The 21,216-nt window shown below is 34.1% G+C and overlaps 1 protein-coding gene across 5 annotated transcripts in view; it reads left to right on the top strand.

The window, feature by feature from the left end:
• csmd3a (CUB and Sushi multiple domains 3a) overlaps window positions 1–21,216 on the top strand; it is a 289,841-nt gene that overhangs the window by 143,770 nt on the left and 124,855 nt on the right. For all 5 annotated transcript variants that reach the window (XM_058376410.1, XM_058376411.1, XM_058376409.1 and 2 more), the window contains 3 exons: window positions 6,580–6,696; window positions 20,786–20,899; window positions 21,034–21,129. In XM_058376410.1, the coding sequence (XP_058232393.1) occupies window positions 6,580–6,696; window positions 20,786–20,899; window positions 21,034–21,129 (327 nt within the window). The remainder of the gene's footprint in view (window positions 1–6,579; window positions 6,697–20,785; window positions 20,900–21,033; window positions 21,130–21,216) is intronic.

Here is a 21,216-nt window from a genome sequence, read left to right on the forward strand (position 1 = left end):
CATTACAGAATCCAATCCTCCCAACACCAGAGCCCTGATTAATAATGAATGTAGTCGTGTGTATGTGCTGGTCCCAGGTGAGAGCCTGTAACATCTGCGCAGTGTTCTGTATAACCACGAAGGACAAACACGCTCTGTTTACATTCTCCCACCTCTTGTTGAACGAAGCCAGCGGGTGTGAAGTGCCTCCAGATTCGGTTCTTTGTCTTATTACTCATACAGATGTTTTTTTTTTTTTTTTACTTTCTGGCCTAGAGCACTGCAGCATGGGGAAGGGACGATTTACAAGTGTAAGAAAAGCAGTGAGGGGCTTCATCCGTCTGTGGGTATGCTCATTTCTCTTCTCTTAGAAATACTAAGAGAAGAGAAATTTTAAGAAATATCTATTTAAAAAAAAAAGAAATTGGCTGAGATGGAGAGATATGGGTTTGGAGGATGGAAGAAATGATGAAACATAGCTGTGATGTAGCGAGTATGTCTCCATGGAGAGATGTCGATTTGTTTGATAAAGGAGTTATTTTTGCTAATACGCAGCGCTTGTTGTCTTTTATTAAAAAGAACATGTAGTCTTTTTGCCGGTTGCTTAATTATTAACTAACCTGATCCTGATATTTAAAGCTTCTCTTTGTATAGAAACCCAACTCTAACAGCTATTTCTCAGTGTTAAAAACTAAAAGCCAGTGCTTTTATTTCCTTATGGAGAAATAATCGTGGATATTCCTATGCTTTGTCTCTAACCTGATAAGAAGATCTTGTGAAAGAGCAAACATGCAATGGATTTAGTTTGAGTTCAGACTCGTGAAATTGTGATCGACTCGTAAATGTCACCTTCCAGATAGATATACGTGGTTAAATGATATGATTTGAAAGCATTCACTCAGGCTATTATTATAGCGACCTTAATGTTTTTTCTCCCTCCTGCTATGTTACAGTAATGTTCAGTCCTGAGGCTGGCTTTATATTGCTTTAATAGATTTCACAGATGTTACCAAATGTGTAATATCTGGTTATTATATTAGCATTAAAAAAAAAAGAGGCCATGTTGTTTTTCTAATAATCTCTCAAGCCGCTGTTCATTGATGGATTATTTCACAACAAGCTGCTGGAATATATACACAACAGAATCTTCCCAGGTAACACAAAAGCTTTAACACAACAGGTGTGGTCACGACACCATCCTGTGCTAATTAGGATGACATTGGCATAGCGTCCTTTTTTTGTAATCAGGCTTCTTCCAGCCTTCCTTTGAATATGATAGAAACTCATCAGGGTTTTCAGAGAGCACCTCCTGTTAGTGATGATTTATTAAATTCTCACGCTCCTACCCTATGATAAACAGCTTCAGCTTCTCCCTTCACATGGCTTTCCTCCTGTGATTAACTGACACAATCATTCAGTTCTGGGGCATCATTTAGACTGTAACAAACAACTGACTAAATATTCCAACACGTCCTCAGCTGGGGGAATCTGTGGAGTAGTAAGAACATGTTAATAACAGGTGTCCAAAACAACGTCTTAATATATTCCCTCATGGTCCATATTTATGGAAATGTGGACAGCCAGTCAGATTTTAGCCTTAAACTTGAAGTGGCCAATAATGTGCAAAGCAGGCCTCAGGCGTTTTCTAAAGAGTGGAACGTCTACAAGACAAGTTACTTCCTGTTATCGGTCTGTTTTTAAATAAGGTAATGACAAGTAATTGAAGCATATCAAGGTACCATGAAGAGATCCATGGTGGCTTATTGGTTAGCACCTAGATTCCAGGCCTTCCAGAAAATAGAATAGAAAACTTTATCACCACACATACATTTTACAGCACAGTGGAATACTTCTCTTTGCATATCCCAGCTGATGAATTTGGGGTCAGAGTTCAGGGCAGCTAGGATACTGTGCCCCTAACGCAGGATGGATGGATGGATGGATGGATGGTTGGGTGGATGGAAGGATGGTCGGTCGGATGGATGGATGGATAAAGGGATGGATGGATGGAAAGATGGATCGATCGATCGATCGGCGGATGATCGGATGGACCGTCGGATGGATGGATGGATGGACGGATGGATGAGTGGATTTCCACCATAATAGTGTATACAAAGTGTAAACTACTCACCTAAAAATTGAAAAAAGTGTACTCATTAGCCATTAATGTTAACATTCTGACACTGGAGAGTTCTTCCATGAATGTTCAGTAAACACCATCAGTGACCTTTAATAACACTTTGCTTCTTTTAATCAGTGTTCTGCAGTTTTACTCTAAACACTCTGAGGTTTGTTTTCTGAGAGTATTTCTAAACTCATATACTGTGTTCTTGCCAAAACTGGTTTTGATCTCACGATTGTAAATGTCAGCTTCTGGAAAATTTATATTCTCATTTGACATGATTTAAAAGCCTTTACTCTGTTTATTATAAATTTTCCCTGCTGCTGTGTTACTGTACTGTCCAATCCTGATCTTAGTTTACAAATCAACTGCGACAGATTTTCCAGATGTTACAGAATACAGAATGTCTGGAGATTGTATTAACAGTGTTTTATCGTTTATATTCGAGTCGTCCGTCTGATATAATCACGCCGGCGTGTCTGTAGTTGGTGGTTGCAGATAGACAGCTGATATACGACTGTACGCTGTTAACAAGGCCTGCCATAATTCAGCTCCTCTCACAAACAAGTCGAGCTGGACCGTGTGGCCTTGAGTGATTAATGACCACGCTGGCTTTTAGGAGCTGTCACAGAGCTGTGTCTCATTTATTTATGCCTTGTGTAAAACATAGTTGAAGTGTGCAAGTTCCTCTAGACATCTGTCACTAAGTATCCTGTGTATAATATAGCATGTTTTTGTTGTTGTATTTCCTTTTACTTTTTGTGTCTGGGGATGTTGTAGCCTTGTGGTGTGGCTTTGGACAGCTGATTTGAAGGTTGCTACTGCTGGGCCCCTGAGCAAGGCCCTTAGCTCTCAATTGCGTAGTTGTATAAAAACGAGATGAATTGTAAGTCGCTCTGGATTAAGATGTCTGCCAAATGTTTTGTAGTACAGCTACAGTTCAGGCAATAGTAGTGTCATGTATGTGTGATGAATTTTTTCTCACAATTTGTTAGCTTTTTGAGATTTGTGCTAGCTTAGTGGTTAAGGTATTGGCCCACTGACCAGAAGGTCATGAGGTTAAATCCCAGGTCCAACAAGCATCCATTACTGGGTATTTGAGTAAGGCCTTTAGCACTCAGTTGTATAAAGGCATCTGCCAAAAGGCTGTAAATTTGCACCCATATTGATTTTTTCTGGCATTTTTTCCTCTTATAGCACATTTAAAACAACAACTGTTGACCAAAGTGCTTTCCAGGCAACATTGACACAAAAAGAATAAACAACAATAAAATAATAAACAATCACAAGGACAATATAAACCTAAACACTCTAGCCAGTATTAAAAGCCACACTAAAAAGACAAGATTTCAAGCTTGACTTAAAAGCATCTACAGAAGGAGCAGATTTAATGTGCATAGGAAGAGGGTTCCATAAGCGTTGAGCAGCCACCGAAAAAGCCCCATCACCCTTTGATCTTAGCCTTGTTTTAGGAACATGAAGAATCATCTGGCTAGATGATCTTGTGTTTCTTGAATTTTGATGGGGTATTAAAAGATTGGAAATTTATTTTGGTGCAATACCATGCAGTGCTTTAAAAACCATTAACAAGACCTTAAGTTCAATTCTAAATTTGATGGGCAACCAGTGTAATATAATAAGAATTGTGGTAATACTTTCATTTTTCCTTGTGTGAGTCAGGAGCCTAGCTGCAGAGTTCTGCACTAATTGAAGACGAGATAACTGACGCTGCAATAAACCAAAATACAACGAATTGCAGTAGTCAATCCGTGAAGATATAAAAGCATGGATGACAATCTCCAGGTCTTTAAAAGAGAGAATTGGTTTAAGTTTAAAGATTATCCGAAGTTGATAAAACCCAGCCTTAACAACACTGGTGACCTGTTTATCCAGAACTAAAGCCGAGTCCATGATAATGCCCAAATTCTTTACATTGTCTACCACACTAATCGACAAAGAAGTCAATCTACCTATAATTTTATTAGATGCAGAAGAAGGCCCCAACACAACACACTCAGTCTTTTTCTGATTTAAATGTAGAAAGTTGCTTTCCAACCATGCCTTGATCTCACCTGAACACTGAGCAAGTGCATCCAAGGATTGTGAGCCTTTAGAATCAATTGGAATATACAACTGAGTGTCATCTGCATAGAGATGATACATCATATTGTATTTTTGAAAGATACTGCCTAAAGGGCGCATATACAGTGAGAATAAGACAGGCCCAAGAATTTAGCCCTGTGGCACACCGCAACGTAATTTAGCCAACGAAGAACACAAATTTCCAATGGAAATCGAGAATGATCCGTCCTTTAAATAAGAATTAAACCAATCTAAGGCAGTACCCTTAATATGAACATCCTCCAAACGGCTCAATAAAATACCATGGTCAATGGTATCAAAAGCTGCTGTAAGATCAAGTAGAATGAGGATAACTATCTTTCCGGAATCAACTGCTAATAAAATATCAATAAAAACTTTAAGAAGGGCAGTCTATGTACTATGGAAAGATCTAAAGTCTGACTGAAACATGTCTATAACAGTGTTTTCATCTAGGTATGGACATAGTTGAGATTTTCTCTAAAACCTTTGATAAAAAGGTAATTTGGATATTGGTCGATAATTACTTAAAACTGTACAATCTAAATTCGACTTCTTCAGCAGCAGTTGCAGTTCTGCATGTTTAAAACAGGCTGGAACAACTCCACTAATTAAACTACTATTAAAAAGAGATTGAATAGTAGTGCCTAAAAGATTAAACAAATTTAACACCAAACGAGGGGGAATAGGATCTAAAGGATGTGTCGCTGGTGTAGTAAGCTTTAAGATATTTTCCAGCTGTTCTAAGGAAATTGGTTCAAAACTAATAAAAGAGCTTGGGGAAATTAAATGTAAATCAACGGTTTTTCGAGGAATAATCTGAGCCTGCAGATTACCAATTTCATTTACCAAAAATTGTAAAAAGGCCTCACACCTCTTTTGATCGCCCTCAACAAAGTTAACAGGAGCAGCTAAAATCACTTTATTAATTGTTTTAAATAAAACATTAGGCTTCTTTGAATTCTGATTAATAATATTTGAAAAATAATTTGCTTTTGCAGTCTTTACAGTAGACTGAAAACGTGACAGGGCTTCTCTAAAAATTTCAAAAGATACTTGCAGCTTATCCCTCTTCCATCTTCGCTCAGCCCTTCGACTGGCTTGTCTAGAAATGTGAATTTCATTATTCATCCAAGGCTGGGGCTGAGTTTTTAATTCACGATACTTTAAAGGTGCAATCTCATCTAAAATATCAGTGCAAACAGAATTAAATAAGTTAAAATACTCGTCCTCACTAGTAACAGGGTTAAAAAACTCTAAATTGTGGTAACATGTCGAAGCTAAAAAGGCCTCTGAAAATCTAGCAGATGTAGAAGTGTTTATAGAGTACTGGCCAGCCCTACTGTTGACAATATTTAATAAAGAAAGTGCAGCATCGAAACAAACAAGTAAATGATCAGATAAACAAACATCATCTACAACAACATTTGTGACAGAGAGACCCAAAGACAATACAAGATCAAGGGTATGTCCATCCTTATGAGTAGCTCCAGTCACAGACAGAGTAAAATTAAAGGAACCAATCAGCTGTAAAAATGGCTTGAAAGGACAGCACACATGTATATTAAAATCTCCACGAATAAGATTATCACATAAAGTAACTATGCCAGATAAAAATTCTGAAAATTCAGTAATAAAATCCTTGTTGTACTTTGGAGGCCTATATATAAAAGCACATAACAAGGACCCAGCAGAATCAACCCTAAATAATTGCAGTTCAAAACTAGTATAAGATCCAGAGGGCAGTTGACGACACTTAAAAAGACTTTTATACACCGTTGCAACGCCACCACCTCGCCCAGAAGTTCGAGGAGAGTTAAAAAATGAATAATTAAAAGGAGAGTGTTCTGGTAACGGGCTCAAATCCAAAGCATCAAGCCACGTTTCAGTCACAAAAAGGAAGTCCAGATTGTTTGATGAACAATAATCATTTAGAATAAAAGTTTTATTTACGCATTTATCAACGCCATCTTGACCGAGATGGTGTTATCATCTTGTGAACAATCCAAAGGCTTATGCAATTTCAGCAATCGAAGATTACTGGAGTTTACTCCTCCATTCCAGTATTACATAATAATCTACTTAATTACTGAATATTTTCCTAGAAATTTGCCCTACAGGATGTTTTAATTTTTATGTTATAAAATTGCTTAAAATGCATTAGTTTCAGGTTATTTTTACACTTGTAATAATACTATGGGTAAAGATTGATTATAATTTTTTTTTATAATATTAATATTTAAAAAATATTTTTTATAATATTTATAATTTATTTTTATAATATTTTTAAATTTATTATTATGGCATTTTTATAATATTTATAATTTATTTTTATAATATTTTATCATATATATTTATATATATATATACCCCCACAGCGCCATGTGGAAGCAGGTCAACGGGGTCAGAGGGCACCGTGCTGTCACCCAACTACCCTCGCAACTACACCAAAGGTCAGACGTGCCTCTACGAGATCTCTGTGCCAGGAGAGTTCGGTAAGAGTCTTCACTGTGTTATTGCTTCATCGGCGTGTAATAAACGAATAAGCAAAACGTAGCAGACGCTCAAACCCGTGCCCTGGTAGAGCAGACCTCCATCACTCCAGCGAGCAGACAGCTAATACTCTTTTTATTTCACACTCTAAAGGATTCACATTTACAGGGACCGAATCGAGCGTCTTTGTGAAGTTCAATAAAAAAAGAAGGAGCAAACACATAATTGAAAAACTTCAAGCTATTTAAGTTTGGCAGCCATTTGTTTGATGATGCCAAAGACAAAAGGAGGCAGTGAGTCAGACCCAGTGGGTTCTTTAGATTAGGAATTGTGTAATGGATCAATCCTTAAATGCAATATTCTTCTTCATGCTGCTTCTCGGCTGCATTTGTAGTTAAATTCATGCTGGTGTCATGCTGAAAAGAATACAAAAGCTAATCCAAATATAAATGCTTCTGTACTGCTATGAAGTTGCTGGGGAAAGTTTACTACTGAAGCCCTGAAATTAAATGGTGATAGACACTGTTGATGATTGTCAGAAGGGGTTAAAGGTTATGGGTCGAAACGACAAGATGAGATATCTTGAAATTGAGATAATGCAAGATAATATCTCAGATTATGGTGGTGGGGTCAAAACAACAAGATAATATAACAAAATTAAAGCAGAAATATAGTAATAAAAAAATAATGATTAGTGTGTCAAAATAATACAGACTTACAATTATTGGGGTTATAAGTTTATACAATGCTACTGTATAATGTCTAAAATATGAGATAATAGCCTTAAAATAAAATGTTATGTCAAATTAGTGATTTTATAGGTAATGAAATATTGAGTTGGCACATAAAAAATTTTTTATGAAGTATAATATAAAATAAATAAAAATAGTAATATATATGTTATGAAGTTAAAATAATAAAAATAGTGCATCAGGAAAAATATGAAATAAAACACCAAAATAATAAATCTGTAAAAACAAGTTGGTCTGCTGCTATTATTATTATTAGTAGTAGTAGTAGTAGTAGTCGTTTATTTATTAGTTTTTGTTTTTGTGAAATAATATAATAATTAGTAATTAAAATAATAGTTCTAAAATAGTTTAAAATAATTAATTGGTATATCCAAATAATTAGATAGTAAGACAAAAAATGAGATAAATTAACAAAATAACAAATATGAAAATTTAGTAGTTGAAATGATTGCTATTATTATTATTATTATTATTATTATTATTATTATTATTATTATTATTATTATTAATAATAATAATAATTTGTTATTTATTCTTTTATTTTTTTTAAGAAATATTCTGTACCTTATACTATATCATTATAAAATTTAGTAAGTTGAAATGATAGATTGCTATTATTATTATTATTATTATTATTAATAATAATAATAATAATAATAATAATAATTTGTTTTTTATTCTTTTATTTATTTTTTAAGAAATATTCTGTACCTTATACTATATCATTATAAAATAATAATAAATAATTAAAATAATAGTTGCAATAGAATAAAAAATAATAACTTGGTTCATCTGAATAATTAGATAGTAAAACAAAATATAAGATAAAGATAATAAAAATTTAAGTTGAAATGATAGGTTGCTATTATTATTATTATTTTTTTATATATATATATTTAGTATTTTATTTATTTATTTATTTTTTAAGAAATATTCTGTAATTCAGAATATTTCTTTGTTTGTTTGTTTGTGAAATAAGACAATACATAATCTATATATAGTTATAATAAAAAATATATCAAAATAATGAGATAGTAAAACAGAATATTAGATAAATCACCAAAATAACAAGTTATTAAGTAAAAAACTTTAATACACTCAGCGTCACTATAGCGAACGGAATGTGGGCAAAACATCACATCATGCATTCTTCCCTGCGGTCTCTTCTTGTGACGATCCTTATATCTCTCAAAGGGGCGGAACCTGTGAACTAACTACCAATCACAGAGTCAGGAAGGAACACGACTGACATCTCACACTTCTCAAAAAAAAATAAATACTGTAAGCTGCATAAATTGTTGATAAGGCTAGCTTCCTCTCACTTCCTTCTTCTCTTCAGCTAGCACTTGTCTCTAGTTAACATCCGAGAATTGGAAAGTAAACAAGAATGCTGACCGACACCAGTGTCCTTTTAGCTCCTGTCAGTAAAATCGATCACTGTGTGTTTATTTTAAATCTTTATATAATATGTTATCCATCTCAGACATCCAAAGTCAAGTGAAATCAATCAACCTCTTAAACTCTCATTGCTAAAGTGAAAATGTTTATTTCTTATGTCAGAATTAGAATGTACAAAAAACACACAAACACACACACACACACACGGTATAGTTCAGGAAACATTTAACCAGGAAAACTGAAAGTACAAGAGTTGACTCAGTTCATGCAGAAGGTCACCTTATTAAAACACATCGATGTGCTTAAAATGCAGAGAAGCTGCGGCTCTGTACAGAGGAAAAGAGAAAAAGAAATCCTTTCTATTTTTCCTCTCAAACACATTCTCATATTTTATACATGTATATAGCGTAGGTGTGCTAGTGCTAACACAGCTGGAAGCTGCTTTAATCCATCCTACACTTCTTCACTACCTCCTCACTGCCCAGCCTCCGGAACGTTTCCTCGAGTTCGAGTCGACCCAAAGCACAACAGTCATGTTACTGTAACTAACGTCATCCTTGAACCCAGGATTAACTCCGTGGACGAGTGCGATCCACGTGACTAGCATGTTTGAGTTGTTTATTAGAGCGGCGCCGGATGTCATTTCCTCCGAGTCGCTCTCGAAAGCCATCACGCCGTCGCTTCAGCCGAGTTTATCATTTAATTGCGCACTTAATTGCTCATAGCCCAAGTGATTTCCTCAGGATTAATAGCTGTTAAGGTGACTGATTGCTTTAAAAAAAAAAGCACGCATTTCCCATCTGAATAAATGCAAAACAAATTTCATTAGCGAAATGTTTTTTACCATTTTTCTCTTTAAATCTAAACGAGTGTCGGTAAATATCCTGTTTATCCTGCGGAAAAGATAATAATGCTAATCTCCTGAGAGGATGTTATGCTGTTATGTAGGTTTCATTAACCCTTTAACCTTTAAACACTGGGTTTTTTTTCTCTTTTTAGAAATGTTCAGGCTGTGAGTCTGATATAAAACGAGTCTTTCGGCTTTCGGTGTGTTTTAGACGTGTGTTTTTCCCTCTGTTGGAGAACCTTACACTGAATTTTACTGGTTGAAGATGAAATTTGAGATGAACACGCACACAGAGCATCTCAGAGAGCAGGAATGGGTTTGATATCATCATTTACTTTGAAGATAGAAACATTTATGTGGGAAGAAAATGAACGTTTTGGGGATTTTTTGGAGCTTTTCTATGAATATTTCACCCCAGTAGGCTAAAAACAGAGACACTTTGGAAAGTGTCTACTTTCATATGAGCTTCATATTAACCACCACTGTGGAGTGAGACATGACAAAGACACTCAATCATCAACATGGACACAATAAAAACAGGAGGAAACAATTTTTTTGGTGTCTGAAGAGATAAACATATTAAGAAATTAAAGTATTCACACAATGAACATAAAGTATTCACGCAATGCCTTCCTGTAATTATCCGTACCTTTATGGATCAGGTGCTGAGAAAATTATGAAAAATGCCATTCTGGAAAAATCTTGTGCAGTTCAGCATCATGTTTTCCTGAGCGATGACATGTCTCTAATGTGTGTCTAAATAGTGCTGTACTTTACCACTTATATGCTAATACCAAAGGAGACAAAAATAAATAAATAAAATGTTAAATTTAATTTAAAAAAATAATAAAAAGAAGTTGTTTTAATAATATAAAATAAATAATTAATTTATTTTATTATTATTATTATAATTATTAATTAATTAAGTAAATATATATAAGATTTAGTTAAAATAATAAAATAATAAAAATAAATTAGGTGTTAAGTTTGACGCTTCTTGGAAATGTCCTGGGCAGGGAATTTGAGATCCTGTTTTTTTCCCCCTCATGACCTTCTCTCTCCACCTATCACTCTTCCATCTGCCTTTATCTCTCCTCTCTTAATCCTCCACTCCTGCCCTCTGTCCCTCTCCCTCAGGCACCAGCACACTTTTTTTTTCCTTTTTTTTTCACACTTTTTAGCAGTGTGTGTTGTGTGTGTGTGTGTGTGTGTGAGAGAGAGAGAGAGAGAGAGAGAGAGAGGGAGTGATAGAGAAATAGAGAGGGAAATACAGAGGGAGAGAGAGAAACATAGAGGGGAAAAAGACAGGGAAATACAGAGGGAAAGATAGAGGGATAGATAGAGGAAGAGAGAGGGAAAGATGAGGGGGGGGAATGAAGGGAGAGCAAGGGGGAGAGAGAGAGAGAGAGAGAGAGTGAGTGAGAGAGAGAGAGAGAGAGAGAGAGAGTAAACAATAAGAGAAGTCAGCAGTGAGTCTTGTTTTCTCAGTATTCAGTGACTGTCGCTCGGAGCTCTCTCTGTGTCCAGAAGGATTTTTTTGCTCAGAGAGAAATATATTTAGTGTAAACTCTGCAAATAAACACAGAATATGGAGAGAAATGGAGGGTCATCCCTCTGCACAGGGCTTTGTTTCAGGAGTGATCTTTACACTAAATAATACACCAGATAAGAGTGGGAGAAAACATATATTCTATAAGGATTTTAAAACAGTTTTTTTGTACAGTTTGTACTGTAATGTAAAGAAATAACGCTCATCTCGAGAGACTTCCTGTGTAAAGCTCAAACAAACAAAGAAAAACAAACAAATAAACAAACACACGAGTAAACAAATATAAATAAATAAATAATAAATTCAAAGTTTTGCTTTAAAAATAAATATTTAAAAATAAATAAATCATGTAAAACACATAAATAAAAAAATAAAAATATGACAATAAATAAATTAAAAAAAAATAATAAAAAAAATAAAAAATAAATAAATAAATAAATAAATAAATAAATAGTCCATTTTGTCCACTGGGAATTGTGTGGTAATTTTTGTGTGGTCTCTTCCTGCTAGGATTTTTGCTTGTCAGCAACATTGTCATGAACATTGTCAAGAATCATGAAAGATTCTTCTGATTCAGAGTACAGAGCATGTTCTCGAAGGCTACCATGCTAATGATAGCATTAATATGACAGCTAGCCCAGGCAGCACTTTTAACCTCCGCTGGCTTTGTGTGGAAATTTCTGCTGTTAAATTAACACCCTTGAAAGTTGGCAGTGGCTTTCCCTCCGGCGGAGCAGCGAGTGTGACGAGGGACACGCCGTCGCTGCTCAGGGTGGCATGTTGGCAGCGCCATGAAAGTGCCTGTGGGCACGAGGCAGCCTTGAAACCAATTTCTATCCTCCCACGTGCCTTATACTGCTCTTCTACACTTTCTCTCTCTCTCTCTCTCTTAGAATAACTCTTTACTTTCACTCTCTTTTTTCTCTCTTAGATTTTCTCTTGCTTTCTTTCCCTTTTTCTTAGAATAACTCTCTTTCTCTTTTAGACTCTCTCTATCTCTCTCTCTCTTTCGTAGGTTCACTCTTACACTCTCTCTCTCTCTCTCTCTCTTAGAATAACTCTTTGCTTTTCTCTTGATTCCTTATCTTCTCTTAGATTCTCTCTTGCTTTCTCTCTCTCTCTGTTTTTCTCTTAGAATAACTCTTTGTTTTTTTCTTTCTCTTTTAGACTCTGTCTCTCTCTGTCTCTCTCTGTCTCTCTCTGTCTCTCTCTCTCTCTCTCTCCAGATCAATGGCTATCTCTCTGAGTGTAGAACAACCTAAAAAAACCTCATCACCCCACATCAGACCATGGACAGCCAGCCCAACACACACACACACACACACACACACACATCCTGCTCGTCCCAGTGGCTTGTAGCTTGTACCAGATTGTAAATGGATGTAATTAATAAGAAATCCAGAGTCTTTTCACAGCCGAGTTCTGGAAGTGAACGTGATGCATACTAACGTGCTGCTCATCAGAAACACAGGGTTTAAACACACACTCAGACTCCAATTCAGTCTAAACATTGACAGGAGAAGATCCTCGTTCCTCGGGGGGATGTGGTAGCTTGGCGGTTAAGGTGATGGACTACTGATCGGAAGGTTGTGAGTCTAAATCCCAGGTCCACCAAGCTGCCACTGCTCAGCCCTTAACTCTCAACTGCTCAGTTGTATAAAATGAGATAAATTGTAAGAGGCTCTGGATAATTGCATCTGCCAAATGCCAGAAGTGTAAATGTATTCAGAGTCGGGTTTATTTTATTTTATTATTTATTTTATTTTATTTTTATTTTTTTATTATTTTATTTTATCTTAATTTAATTTAATTTTATTTTATTTTATTTTATTTTATTTTATTTTTTCCTAGACCACCACTTTTGACCACAACAAATCCCTCAGCTTTACAGTAACAGGAAATTAATTTCTGTCAAATTATGTCTTAGTAATGATCAGATTATCCAATTTTACCTCATGTTCATTTTAACACCATGCCTTCCATCTTAGATAGATAGATAGATAGATAGATAGATAGATAGATAGATAGATAGATAGATAGATAGATAGATAGATAGATAGAGTTATAGTTTGATGAATATATATATACATAAATAGTTTTATTTCTGTTATTTTATTTTTATTGTTTTCGACACATCATTGTGTCTGGAGCAAAAAGACCTCAGGGCTCACAGATATGGCCTGCAGCAAGCCTGACGTGACGAACGTGTAATACTCCAGAGACGTGTCACTTCCTCTTTTCTTCACCGCTTCCTTTACAGCGCCGACATTTCACGGTCTCGGATAATCACCTGTGATTTTTTTGTTTTTTTGTTTGGGACGCGTGTCACCTGCTGATGGATGTCTCTTTTCTGCAGGAGTGGCGTTTCTAACTGTTTTGTTTTTGTTTTTGTTTTTTTGGTTTTTCTGAAAATCCAGCTGATCCCTTTCGCTTTGGAAAGCGCATGCACTTCATCCTATTCTCATGATATCCCTACTTAATGTTTTAAGACTTTAATCCTCTAGCAGATGAGTCTGTTCAGCAACTTGTCCGTTTTATGCCGAGTGGATTCACTTTATTCTGGTTTATTTTTTATTTTTTTATTTATGGATGTTGCTTTCCAAGCTGCGTAGATCCTCATTCACATGGAAAATGCCACAAAAGTCTGGCAGCAAAGATACTTTTTTATTTATTTATTTATTTATTATATGATTTTTAACTGGCTAAAATATAACAGTAAATTATACTGAGTTTAAAATAAATAAAAATTATATATTGCATTTTTTAAAACAAATTTTTTTTTTTTTTTAAATGTATTTTTATTTATTTTTGACTGGGTTTGTGCGTTGAATCTGTGATTCTTGGACAAAACAGAGTTAGGGGTTTTCTTTGACCAAACAAGTTAGGGTTCTTTGTGAGGGAGAAGCTTGCTCACAGGGTTGCCAGGTTTCAGGCATTTTAAAAAAATCCCACATCCTAATACTCAACTCAAAAAAAAAAATCTGCCGACAACAGACTTGACATTAATTTAAAACTTTTGTTTCTTGGACAACGGAAACATACATATGAAAAAATAAATAAATAAATAAACAAATAAATATAAATAATAACAACAACAACAATAATAACAATAATAAAATTTGTTTAAAAAAGAGAATACATTTATTTATTTGTTTGTTTGTTTGTTTGTTTGTTTGTTTGTTTGTTTTCTCAGTCTTCCTGAAGCAATTCTAGGCTGTTTTGTGACATTATTAAAATCTCATAAATACATAAATATAACTGAATTTTATCAAAACCACACCCTCTTTTAGTTTCAACACGAATATGATCACGATATTTGCTGAAATTAACAAAATACCCAAATACTGTACATAGACAGATACACAACTAGGCTTCTTTTGGATTGGGTTCAATAATTTATGTTTCAAATTTACTCCTAGGTGAGCTTAATTTCTCCTCAGTTTCCCTGAGAACTTTAAAAACACAAAGGTATAAAAATATAACTTCTTTCTTAACTTTCTACCTCACACAGAGTCCCAGGGATATTACTGAAGTAATTCTCAGAAGTAATAATCAAAATAACATGTAATAACAGCTTTAAATCAATTCTGCTATTATAAAACCACATTGCGGTAAACAGCGGTTTCGTCTCGGCTCGTGTTTTAAAAGTTCTCAGAGAAACTTGTAGCGAGGAAAAGACATTAAGCCTACCTAGGAGTAATAATTTAATGGAAAGAAGTGTAGAAAAGAAGTGTGTATCTGTATATGTACAGTATTTGTTTATTTTAATTAGATTTAGATTAGCAAATATTGTGATCATGTTCATGTTGAAACTAGAAGGGGGTGTGGTTTTGAGTCAATTCTGTTTTATTTATGTACAGATTTTAATAATGTCACAAAACAGCCTAGAATTGCTTCAGGAAGACTGAGAAAATAAATGAATGAATGAATGAATGAATGAATGAATGAATGAATGAATGAATTAATGAATGAGTAAATAAATAAATAAATAAATTTTAAAATGAATTTTATTATTATTATTATTATTATTATTATTATTATTATTACCATTATTATTATTATTGTTGTTGTTTTCTTTATTTTTTTTCTCATATGTATGTTTTCGTTGTCCAGGAAACAAAAGTTTCAAATTAATTTCAAGTCTTTTTCTTGGGATTTTTTTTTTTTTTTGTGGATTAGGATGTGGGATTTTTTTAATTACCTGCTACCTGGCAACCCTGTGAGCAAGCTTCACCCTCACAAAAAAACCCTAACTCTTGGCTTACTTTGTTTGGTCAAAGAAAAACCCCTAACTCTGTTTTGTCCAAGAATCACAGATTCATCGCACAAACGGTCAAAAAAAAAAAAAAAAGAATTGAAAAAAATTGAGAAAATAAAAATAAACAATTTAAACTTATAATTTACTGTTCTATCTATGTTCTTCTTGCTCATTTAGTGCCCTCTCTTCAGGAAAAGGGGCGTGGCCACGATTCAATTCATATTCCTTCTATCATAATTACAGTAGATTTAAGCTTCACTGTTACTTCGCTGTCTAAAGGGGAAAAAAACAATAATAACTGAACTAAATGGAGTTTTTACACGGTAGGGATTTGTATACAAGCTACAGTGGATGAAAAATGAATAGAAATTTAGCTAAATAACACACTGCGCTTGCTATTTTAAGCGTACGGCGTTAATCCCTCTGGTAAATAGCGTGGTGTGAGTGAGATAATGGCAGCTGTTATTAGAAAATGATGGACTCCGCTTGGCATTGTGGTGTTCTCGGCTGTTATTTCCTGATATTGGAACACGTTATCTCTTACATAAAGCCTCGCTTTCTGCACAATAGCATCCAAGACTCTGAGTCATGAAGAACTGCTTGTGTCCTGTGCATCAGGAGAAAGGACTAATATCATGATTGTTCGGTGAAGTAGAAAAGATTTCAGTTTGGTTTTGTTCGTTTCTGACTGACCGAATCGTGCAGAGGTGATGAACTTAATATAAAAATTAAAAAATAAAAAAAAAAATAAAAAATTAAATACAAAAATATATTAAATAAAATAAATAATAATAAAGTAAAATTAATTAATTAATTAATACACTTAAGAATTACATAAATAAGTTAATTAATACATTTTTTTAAATCATAAATTAATTCATGAACTTAAAAATAAATAAATGATTGAAGACAAATATTTAATTATATTAATAATAATATATAATAAATTATTTGATCTCACCCACATTACAATAAAAAAAAAAAATTCTGTATTCTTAAAGGTTTAAGAATTCTTTTCCTTAAACAAATACCTACATTTCTGTATTGCGCTCTGTAAGTGGACTGAATAAAGTTTAACACCTAAAGGAATATTATTAAATTAATAAACAAATAAATCAGTCAAAAAAATATATAATTTTTTATTTTTCTGAATTTCTTTTATGAAATCATAGAATAAAATGCAGTACTATGTATTTCATCTAATATTCTATATTCAATATATTATTCAATAAGGAATAAAATAAATCCGAGTCATTTTTATACTTATATTCAAGTTTTTGTAGATAATAATTGTCAAAAAAAATTCAAATAATGGCTCATATATACAGTATATAGTATATGAGTGCTCATGCAGGTTCTCGTAAATTCAGCCCCGATGTTTGGAGGTAAAAAGAAAGAAATAAAAAAGTGTGGGTGCTGACGTCTTTTCACGGGCGATGATAACCCTGAGCGCACTGTTAGACCTTCTCTGCGGCTTAATGAGCTGTGACCTTCTTGTTAAGGAAGAAGGAGAGGTCACCCTTCCATCATCTGACACTATTTTCTCGCAACATTGCGAGTTAATGTAGCCAGTCCTCTGTTTTACAAGCTTCCTGTTCTGTTCACTTAGGGAAGGAGGTTCCATTAACCCACCTCGTTTTATTTTACAGCAGTGTACCTGAAAAAAAACCCCGAAAGAAATTCTGAAACAGCCGATATATCTTCCTCAATTACTAAGCAGCGGTAATGAGCAGCATCTCTTTAAATAGCCTCACAGAATACAGAATGAAGGTCAGAGCATTAAATCTTTTGCTTCATCGTTTGTTCGACTTCCAGTTTTTGCTTTTTTTTTCGTTGAAATCTCTAATATTTTGAAAGACTTCTCAACCAAGATGATTGCTATGTAGCATACATGAAGCTTTATAATGCCAAACATAAACCTGTGGAACTACTTCAGGTTGAGGTCAAATACGTAACACTTTATAATCTAAGACTTCATAATGTTTTAGAATATTTGTTCATAAGAAAGAAAGAACATTCCAGACACAGATGTTATAATGCACTATAATGCAAACAGACTTTGCCCTGCAGTTCATAATGTTCTTTGGCATGACACACATCATTAATGAGCTAATCAATAAGTGTACACACATAAGCATTACAGTTTGTAGCTTTGGTTATAACGTGCTTATAAGCTGTTTGTAAAAAGAATGCATTGCATAGAGCTTATAGCACGTTATATCACCATTATGTCATTGGTAATGCACTCCAAAGTGAGGCTTCGTGATCTAAAAGTCATGTTAGGAATACTACTTATAATGCATCATGGCAACAATTCATAACGCATAACTGAGGTAGTTCTGATCTGTAATGCATGTTCGTGAATGTGTAATAATGTCTTATAAATGTGTTATAACATGGTGAGAATGAGTTGGCTTATTATAGATACAATCTCCACATAAAGCGTTAGAACTTTTCCAAAGAACATTTCAGGCTCGGAGACTGTCACTGACATTTCATTATCGTCCGCAACGTTATGAACAGGCTATAATGCATTATGTCACCTTGACATAACTAAGAATTTGTGCTTTATATATGTGTATAGTTGTATATAAATTATATTCTGATGCATGTTATGAATGTAATTGCTGCAATATAGGTCTGTGTTGGGGATCATATGGCATATGTATGGTATGTGTGTTATAAAGTGTGTCTATGACGCATTATGAACACTGGAATGATAGAAATGGTAAGGTTTATGTGGAAAACAGGAACCTATTCAACCTATAGATATAATAACTTTAGCTCATAATTCTACTCCTTCCTCCTGATACTGCAATTGAATCACAAACTTCCTAGTCTCCTCGCTCTTTTTAGGGAACACGAACACTCCGAGTCATCCTTAATCAAGCCCGGAATTTTTAACTCGGACTTATTTACTGAGGAACAGCTGTATTATTTTCTCTGCATGCGTCTTCACAGCTCCATCACCCAGGGGAAGAAGATCTGTCTGAAGATTGTGTCCTGAATACATATTAAATCCAGAGGTCATGCCTTTCTGTGCTAGCTTCAGTTATTGACTCGAGGAATTAAAGCGATTATAGCAGACGAGCAGGTAGAGCCAGGCGTTTGTTTGGCAATGATAAAGAAGTTCTGGGCTCACAATGTGGTCCAAAAGAGAGAAAGCGTAAAATAAATAACATTTATTTTAATGTTATATATAACAGTGTTCTGGAATATACCCTGTGTATTGGTGTTATTGGTGTATTAGAGAGGAAATGCTAGGTCCTAGGACATGCTACGTTATGGAAAAGTGGGGAAAAAACGTGATATTAGGTATTGTAACGGAACTCGTGCGGTTTTGTGACAGATGGATTGAAGGATTTGGAGTTTGCTGGAGCAGAACGTTGTCTGTACACCGTCTGTAGCTGAGGGATTTTTTTTAGGTAAATGCTTCTGTAAGTGAATGCAATAAATTAGCAGCTAAAAAAAGAACATAATGTTCTCATACATGTGCACACACACATACACACACACACACACACAGACACACACACACACGCATGCACACTCACAGGGCACATCAATACCTCCTGTACAAACATCTTTTTTATTTATTTATTTTTTTTAAATGTTGTATATGCATTAGCATGGATTATAGTAACAATAAAGTCAAAGCACCTAGTCAAATTATGTAATTTTTAAATATATATATATATATATATATATATATATATATATATATATATATATATATACATACATACAAAAATATTAAGATTCTGAGCATTCGGGGTTAGTATTATTGCTTATTCTGATTCATTAAATTTTTTTCTAATTTATTTGAGTTTATTTATTTAGTTTATTTAATTATTTATTTTTCTTTTGTTTTTAATAAAAAAAATTTAACCATGACATGACTCATTCATTTATTTTTTCTAATTTATTTTATTTGATTTTTTTTTCAGAAATGTAGTATATGCATTAGCATTGCTTATAATAATAATAATAATAATAATAATAATAATAATAATACAGTTAAAATACCTAGTCAATTTATCTGAGTTTTTTTCTAAATATATACAGTATATATATTTTTTTTGATATTCATTTATATATTATATTTAACCATCAAAATTAAGATTCAGAGCATTTACAGTTAGTATTGCTGCTGTTTTTTGTTAACTTTTTTCCTAATTTATTATTATTATTATTATTATTATTATTATTATTATTATTATTATTATTATTATTTAGAAACCTGTTTGAAAATAACCAAATTTTATATAAATATTTAATTTATTTTTTTATTTTCTTATTTTTTATTTTTCAATTTATTTTTATTTCTATGAATTTCATCTGGTCATTTGAGTTTTTTGTTCTTCTTGTTTGTAATTTAATGTATAAAGAAGGGATGTTTCTTTTCTTACGCAGACATGCTACTCACACAGAATTGATTAAAGATTGTATTAATTTACTTATAGAGTTAGAATTAAAATGCACAGAATCAGAAATACCAAGCAAAAGGAACATCTCTGAGATTTGAGTTTGAGACGTGTTTAGAAGGAAGAAATAAAAATAATAGGAGTAAAAAGTGGTGTTGAATGTTAAATTTTTGCTTTGACTCAGTACAGGTCTCTTTACATGCAGCTAGAGTTCAGTAATAAAGTATGACTGCGAACACAGAAGTTCTATCCGGGGGTGATATTTAACTACTAAACACTGCTGACTCCTTTACTCCGTACGACTCGGCCTAGTTTATTTGCATCACCTAAACGCGGAGCAGATTTCTATAATAACTCAAATCCGATGACAAAACACATGCTGCAATTTTTCTCACCTGCAGTGTAACGACGTGTTGTTGCTTTGTCGCCTGTCTAATTTACACCGGGTCGCCCCCCAGGCACAATGTGCTTACTCTGTGTCTGAGCAAAACAGTCCAGCACTACATTAACTATCGATTCCTCTCTCTTTACGGCTCCTTTCACACTCACAATAAGAATTTATTGGATTTCTTTCCCTCTCCAGGACCCCTCGTTAGAGCTGTGTGGAGAGCTCGGCTCGGCCCCCGTCGAGTTGTCTAGGACAGATTTGATAAGCTATGATTATCTCCAGAGCATCTCACTAAGAGATTGTGTGAAGATGGGAGAAAGGTCATGCCCCTTATGGTTGTTTCTGTCCTTCTGGACACCTTGTTAAGACTTTCAGAGACGAGTGTTATTATGGCACGCTGGAAGTTTGCTATGATTTATCCATATTAGCAATGTCGTCAAGCTAAGCAGATCTTGTTCTTTTCTTTCTTTCACAGTGCTTTTCGGCCAGTTCATGTTCTTTCAAACCACCTCCAGCGACGTGGTGGACATCTACGATGGTCCTTCTTCTGATTCTCCTCTACTAACCTCCATCTATGGCTCCCATTCAGGTAAAACTCCTTTATCTTTACCTTTAATTGTTAGCCATGAGAAGAGAGCATGCTGAAATGTATGGGTTTTTTTTTATATTTTCTATTTTTTCTATTTCTATTCTATTTTTTTTTAATTATTATCTCTTTATAAGGAGAGCCGCTGCCTCTGAGTGCTGGAAATGAAATCACCATAAAGTTCACAGCAGAAGGTCCGAACACTGCCAAAGGCTTCCATTTTGTCTACCAAGGTAAGTTGCTAAAGCTGTGTTCTAGTGTGCCTGCTGTCTCAGATATTAACCTGCTGGCTCAGTTTATAAAGATATACCACTATTATT

The sequence above is a fragment of the Hemibagrus wyckioides genome, linkage group LG23 (genome assembly GCF_019097595.1).
Source record: "Hemibagrus wyckioides isolate EC202008001 linkage group LG23, SWU_Hwy_1.0, whole genome shotgun sequence".
In the NCBI taxonomy this organism is placed as follows: Eukaryota; Metazoa; Chordata; class Actinopteri; order Siluriformes; family Bagridae; genus Hemibagrus; species Hemibagrus wyckioides.